This window comes from Dipteris shenzhenensis, chromosome 9 (genome assembly GCF_047967505.1).
Source record: "Dipteris shenzhenensis isolate YYH24624 ecotype China chromosome 9, Dip_SZ_1.0, whole genome shotgun sequence".
Taxonomy (NCBI): Eukaryota; Viridiplantae; Streptophyta; class Polypodiopsida; order Gleicheniales; family Dipteridaceae; genus Dipteris; species Dipteris shenzhenensis.
This window is the reverse complement of record NC_141604.1, coordinates 20457884-20465282: the sequence shown is the minus strand read 5'-3', so window position 1 is coordinate 20465282 and position 7399 is coordinate 20457884. Positions and strand designations below refer to the sequence as shown.

The 7399-nt window shown below is 44.2% G+C and overlaps 1 protein-coding gene across 1 annotated transcript; it reads right to left on the bottom strand.

Annotated features, from left to right (window-relative positions):
- Positions 1 to 992: 992 nt before the first annotated feature.
- Positions 993 to 2530, bottom strand: LOC147898348 (uncharacterized). The gene is made up of 3 exons (XM_087379332.1): positions 1640 to 2530; positions 1350 to 1542; positions 993 to 1257 (listed from the first exon to the last, which is right to left on the bottom strand). Exons 1-3 carry the CDS (start codon positions 1730 to 1732, stop codon positions 1127 to 1129), a joined length of 417 nt encoding a protein of 138 aa, XP_087235458.1. The 5' UTR covers positions 1733 to 2530; the 3' UTR covers positions 993 to 1126.
- Between the last annotated feature and the right edge of the window lie 4869 nt (positions 2531 to 7399).

Below are 7399 nucleotides of genomic sequence, written 5' to 3'. Positions count from 1 at the left end.
CACATGATCTGCCCTATTGGCAGCAAGCACGGCTGTCATATGGGCAGATGCATGCCCACTCCAAGGGAAGAATACATACCCATGATGGGTTGCACAGATCCACATTAGGATTTCAGGAAGGACATGAGGAAGAGGGCTTGACAGTCACACTCACATGGATAGAACCCTCTGTATGGTTGTGGCCCTTTCGTTTATTCGAATCAAATTGCTTCTCCTGAGGAGAAAAGCCCTCGGCAGCAACCAACAATACCTTGCATAGCTAAGACCTTTCCATAATAATGGCGAGGCAAGGAGCTCATCATATACAGTTCTGAGACCATATCATGGGATTAGCACTTAGCAGTCGCATCACAAGACCATAAAGTCAAATATCCTAAACTGAAGCTTGCAGGGCCAGAGAGCCGTTATCCAGAGTCAAATATAGTCTCATTTTAACGGTGGAAGTCAACAAAAGAACTATTCAAACACAGCCAGCTACTCTTAACAGGCTTGAAATTGGTTTGAATATAGAGATCAGGATGACTGCCACAATTAACCACAACCAATACTGAAGATGTCTTTACTTAGCCATTGGCTGTAACGACTGGTCACCATTGCCAGTATTCTAAAAGCCTGCAGTGAAAGTTCACCAAAACAAATGAAACTGAAGAGCCTGACCGTGTATTTCTAGAAACTGAGAATATGTGGACTGCTAAAAGTGAGTCAACCTTCTTCCAGCTGTTCAGAAAGTGGTAAGCGTATACTGAAGTAACGTACTGCCCAAGGATCATAGAAAATTGAAGAATCACTAAAATTTGTAGTGGGCCCTTCGGTTAAGGATGCTGGCTGACACCTCAATTGCAAAGGAAAAGAGAGCATCTACAAAGCTTATTGAAAAAGCAGAATAGATAGCTGCCACACCAATTCAAGTCCGAATTTCCAACAAGTTCACCTCAGAGACTTAGCAAATGGTCATCTAATTTCACATGCAAGGAGAAAGCTTCTAGCTGAAAACTTTCGAAGGGAATTTTATTTCATTATTTGGCTGGACTTAGTACAGCTATGGCAGGAAAATTGTGCATATGCACTGAAACATAAGAATTTGTTGAGCACAAAGAGAACAGGGCCCTGCTGGGAGAGGAAAAACTCAGGGATCAAATTTCAACGACACCACTCGGGAGTGACGGTTGTGCTTAGCGAATTTTACAAAGATGATTCTGAAACAAGGAGGAGCCCACCACGGTCTTCGAACATCTTGCTCCCCTTGCAAGCATGCTACTGCAAAAATGCACGGTACAAAAGATGCCCTTTAGTTTGCAATGCTTAGGAATGTGAGAAAGGACGGAAAATTTTTAGGACTTCGGATAGACCTTTCACTCGGCGTAGCTCCTTGCAAAGAGTGATGAAATCCCCCCATTTCATATGGCATCGCCTTATGAAACGCAGAATCTCTTCGGTTGTAAAAGAAGACAGCTTGTCCAAATACTCCCCATTTATGTGGTTCTGCTTGAAAACGTCTTTGTATCCGCCAAGACCAATATCTTCCAGCCATGCACCCACATCCTTAAAGTCACATGCAGGAGAACAATCCAAAGTTCAAGGGAAAGCAATAAGACTATCAGACGTTGTAAGAGAGAAATATTCCGAGTAGATTATCTACCTCTGCCGTCCAAATGAAGAAGTCGAGAAATTCAGGGGAGCTGCGTTTCTTCATTGCGACAGCTTTTCGATAGGTCTGCGACTGCCTACGCATGCTCCAATCGAAAGCAGGTTGTGTGGTATAATGCGAGCTAAACGCGACGACAAATCGCTATTGCCGCACCATTCCTGGGCACGGATTAAGAGAAATTAGCGATCAGATGAGATTGCTACGAGCTGGTCATGAATTCACTCGATTAAAGGACGACAATCTGTACAGGGTCCTGGCAGCCAAGGGCCATGCTGGCAGCGCTCACGCCAGGCACGCAGATGCTGTCTACACTCGTGTTAAACAACTAATCTCACAACTAGAGGACCGCAACCAATCGCCTCGCATCGAGTCGAACACTGGGCAGCAAATGAAAGGTGGGTGGTCGCGAGGCAACCTATAAAAGCAATTCTCTCTCTGTCTCTAGCTAGCTCGCTCGCTCGCTCTCTTTGATCCTGGCTCTCCAAGATGTTGCACAGAGCCACATCTTGAACTAGCAAATCTGAACTCTCTGTCTTGAGAGAACTAGCAATTCTCTCTCTGTCTCTCTCTGTCTCTAGCTAGCTCTCTCTGTCTTTCTTTGATCCTGGCTCTCCAAGATGTTGCACAGAGGTCTCTGTCTCTCTCTGTCTCTAGCTAGCTCGCTCTCTTTGATCCTGGCTCTCTAAGATGTGCAAAAAAGTTCAGATTTGCACAGAAGTTGCTGCCGACAATCCAGCCATGGTGGTACACCGACCACCCAAATACTTCTTTAGGTGGGATATGGGCAAATATCATGCTCTCCTTTCCATTGTCAATTCGGACTTGTCTTATCACACCCCTACTTCTTTAGGTGGGATATGGGCGAATTGCATGCTTCCCTTTCCATTGTCCTCCCTCGTATGGTTTCACAAATGGGCACTCACATGCTTATCGGGCATCCCAATAAAGTTTGGGCACAGGATTTTTGGGCGGCAATCCAAGGCCCGCCGAAAACAATTGGAGGCAGACAAGAGTAGAGAATTTGCCATGATAACCACTTGGCCACTTCTCATTTACTGATGTAGTTAAATTTATATGTTTATCCAACACCCGTTTGTGAAAGTGCTTATGCCCAAGCTCCTCCTTAGCCGCCAGACATGTAGGGCCCATGGTCCAATGTCCGACGCCCGTTTGTGAAACCTCCCTTAGTTCTTACAACCCCCCCCCCCCCTCTCTCTCTCTCTCTCTCTCTCTCTCTCTCTCACACACACACACACACACACACACACACACACACAGCAAATATCACACCCACAAATCAGTCTCCTAGCCCCGATCTTAGCAAAGCTCTTTAATGAAGCTATTTGCTAGGGTTTTCCACGCACCTGGACCATTAACACTATCTCACCCATCCACAAGGTAGGGGATCCCATGAGCTCGAAGAACTACATGACCATTATGATTGGACATGTCATGTCCAAGCTTTATGCATCAGTACTTGATTTCGAGGTTAGCAAATTTACGGGGTCGAGGACTTAGAGCAGCAGGACAGGCTCTATTCCATGAACCACATTCTCACGCTCAGATGTATCATTGAGGAGACGAGGGCACGGAAGCAGAGAGTTTATTATTGCTTTGCGGATTTTTGTAAGACATTTGACATGATTCTGAGAGGACGCCTCATACGGTGCCTACAGGACTTGTGTTATGACCAGGAGATCATTTGGGCTGTCATGGCACTTTACGAGAGAGTTTCAAGCAGAGTCCGAGCAGGTCTGGGTGAACAGATGAGATCATGAGCACTATCGGGGTCAAACAAGGGTGTCCATTATCGCCTACCTTGTTTGGCATTGACGAGCTTGAGACAGTGATGCAAACACAGGGGGGTAGGTTGCTCTCTTGCGGGCACGCTGATCCGGATATTGCTTTATGCAGATGACATGGCTCTCTTGTCTTCCTCAATAGAGGGGGCTCTAGAGACACCTTGACACTCTACAGTCCTTTTGTGAGTCTCATGATTTGAAGGCCAACCTGGGTAAAACCAAGGTCATGATCTTCAATACATCTCGAGCCGTCATGCGCCAAGAGCAGTTCACATTTGATGGGTCACCTGTTGAGATAGTTTCATCATACACTTATCTTGGGGTTGTCTTTTCCGGACCCATCTTCACTATGAGACCCGTAATGCAGGCATGTTTGAGCAAAGGATATGCTTCTTTGGCCAGACTAGAGAGGCAGTGCTTGCTCACACTTTCAGGATCCACAGACCAAGGGGTTGCCTTTTTTACTCCTTGGTCTGCCCAGCGGCGATGTACGGCAGTCCATGTTGGGGGCCAGACTTATCAGATACAGAGTGGACCCGTGTGGAGCGGCTACAAGTTCTCTTGTTATCAAGGATGCAAGCCATCCGTTCCTCACCAGATCATTCAGGCTGAGTTTGGGTCACCCCCTTTACGGCTAGATGCATCATGCTACATTTCATGTCATCGCGTATCTGTATTGAGTCAGGGAGTATGGGGATTACACCTCTGGGTGCACCAGGCTACCATGGCTAGCTCTGTCCTCTTCTATGGCACTTACAGCAGGAGGGGCCAAAGGTGCTGGTATGCACGCACAGAGAGATGGTTTGAGCGACTGGGGCTCCACATGGATAGACTACCTCCCTTCTAGTACATCATGGATGCTCTGTTTTCTCCCCTCCTATCACATGAGGTCAACCAAGTTATCCGTGAGGATCTATTACAAGTACACACATTTCGGACCTGGTTGGGGGACCGAGCGAACTCCCAGTAAAGCTTAGCTTCTACAGATATCACTTCTTACATATCACAGCGGAGGGTTTCATTGACCCACCAGGATACATGCAGATTTACCTACCCCACTCACTGAGGATCTCTCTTGGGCATTTTTGGTCTCTTCACGCATACTTCGTATCGAGAGCGGCAGAGCAGAGCGACTATCCAAGGAGAGGCACATCTGCACATTGTGTGACATGCAGGAGGTTGAGACAGAGGAGCACTTTATCTTCTGGTGTCCTGTTTACTATGAGATCCGAGGCCATTTCTATTGCCTCTTTAGAGATAGCTTTGAGGTTTTGGCCTGATTCCTCTCCTACCTAGACAAGTGGTGTTTGGCAGTTTTCATTCATGAGGTCCTCAGACATCGCGAGAGGATACTCTGAGCACGGAGACAAGGGCAAACTTTTTCCTGTGCTAATCCCTCTGAGAGCTCTATCACGGAGTTCTTTCAGTCGGATCACATGGACCCCCACGAGATGACTCCTAGACATGACCGTGACCCAGAGCCTATGACCCAACAGCTCAGACAGAGGGTTGACACACATATCACATTTGGGGACATCCCCTCCCTGTTTAGAGTCAAAGCCCCCGACCGACGAGGGTCACAATAGCCTTGGTTAAATGTAGAGCTACGACCAAGAGACGTGCCAATATTGCACCTTTGAGTGGCCAACATCACTCTATTGTCAATTTCATGCCTCCATTGCCTCATCCACCATGATGTCCTGCTGATGATGATGATGATGATGATGATGATAATGATGATGATGATTTTGAGATTGATATATAGTCGACCATCGACATGACTATGTTGTACTTAGGACTTAGTACTATCATTCTATATTTTTGCATTTTGCATTAGTGCAGATGCTCGTTTACTGGCTCCACTACCATAGCTTGGAGCATTTGTACCAAGTTTTTCACAGTCTCATAGACCCATCGGTCTTTCGAAGACTTTAATAAACTCTCTCTCTCTCTCTCTCTCTCTCTCTCTCTCTCTCTCTCATGCCACAGCCAGAGGAAACGCGGCCAAAGTATGTGCTGAATGTAGAGCTATGTAGGGACGAGTATTTTGAATGAATGCCTTTTACTTCGTGATTGTGTTGTTCAGTTGCTTTAAAAATGTAGTACACAAATGTTGTAACCAACTTACAAGTGTAGTTCATAATAGACAACTGATCACGGACTCATTTTCCATGTTCTAATATCCAATCTTATGTACTATCCAATAGGAGAATATAGAGTATAGTTGATAAATGGCACATTTCCAAGTTTAAATATGCAATCTTACATATTATCCAATAGGATCTATTCAGAGTATGTGAAACTCTACTATTCTAATATGGTCATTTAGCATATAGAACTCATAAGCCTTGAAGATGTGATCGCAACGTCCTTGAATTTTTTCTTTGCACAAATGTGATCATGGAGTACCTATGTGGTGGGTACATATGTTGATGTGCAAGTGACACACTTGGAGCCTTTTGACCATTGAAGTTAAAGCAAGTTAGTATATTATAAATGCCATGGCATGAATGCATGGTCATGAACTTAATTTATATGTATGTACTGATTCACATTGTCTTGGAGGACAAAAATATCACTTCATTTATATGTACGTACCTATTCACCTTGTTTTGGAAGAACAAAAGTATCACTTTCATTTGTCCAGAGTTTGATGGTGCCTATGGCAATTATTCCACTACCGTATTTTCTCATAGTAGCATAAACACTGTAAATAACTATGAACCATATTAAATAAGTCCAAATTCTCACATAAAAAATGAATACTAGATTGTCTATCTAACTTCCACGATATCTTTTATCATCCCACAACAATCTATCAATGAGGAAAGAAGATTGGAATTTGATATGCTTGCTCAAATATCTTGTAGGAGGTTAGCCATGCCCCCACAATCAAGCGTGATACTCTTGTTAGAAGTTAGCCATAATGAGACTATTCATCATTGTTTATGGGATTGCAAACAGGCAAGGTTTACCTAGAAGGGGATTGTGAGTTTTTTGCCTCTTCCCCTTTCTTCATGAGTAGGGGCTCAGTTGCTTGGCTTTCCCTTGTGGGACCTCAAGTCTTTTTTGAGAGACATGACTCATCATGGGCCTTGATGATTAAATGACACCTATTGAGTCATGTTCTTTGGATGATATTCCAGTCGTGCCCTTTAGGACTGTGTATACTTCTGTGGACACCTCTTGGGAGATCTTGGTGATCATTTCAACATGGCATATTTGGAGACCCAGATGCATAGAAACTTTGGATGGGACTCAGGTTCACCCAGCTTGCACTCTAGCCAGTATATGGACAGGCACTATACATACACTGATGGCTACCTGGAGAGTATACAAGGATCCTCTCGGACAGCAAATGCCAGGAGGGTTATTTTCCTTAGGGAATGGAGGGGCTCCCCCTTCTTCTCTGAGACTTCCATAGGATTGAGATGGCATTTTCAGCTGCAACCTTGGTTATTTTCTACCTCATTTTGAGGGTTTGTTTTGCATGCATAGCATGATGTATCTCCACATAGAGCTTGCTCTTGCTAGATTCATTCATATTTATTGGACGTTTGTTTTTTGCAAAAAAAAAAGATAGCCATGAACCCACAATCAAACGTGGTACTCTTTTAATCAATGTGTTCCACATGAAAGTGTCATTCATATGAGCATAACATATTCCAATTTAGTCCTACAATGTATAAATTTTGGAGCAGGATATGGTACTCAAGCAAATTACAAGCACGAGTTAAACTACATGTAGATCACATCCTCTTAACAACTCCCATTCTTGATCACTTACTTTCTCCCTATGGATATACATTATATTGATTAATGGTCATGGTCTTAAGGAAAAACAATGGTTATATAAAGAGGTACCAAGCTTCCATGTGGATCACATCCTCTTGATACAATCCCCACTGTCACTCACTTAGTTTCCCTCTATTTCCTTAAGCTTGACATA

Coding starts and splice junctions, on each gene's coding strand:
- LOC147898348 (XM_087379332.1), bottom strand. CDS start 1,732: ATGCGTAGGCAGTCGCAGACCTATCGAAAAGCTGTCGCAATGAAGAAA. Junction 1,543..1,639: donor TCTTCATTTGGACGGCAGAG/GTAGATAATCTA, acceptor TGTGACTTTAAG/GATGTGGGTGCATGGCTGGA. Junction 1,258..1,349: donor GGAGCTACGCCGAGTGAAAG/GTCTATCCGAAG, acceptor GCATTTTTGCAG/TAGCATGCTTGCAAGGGGAG.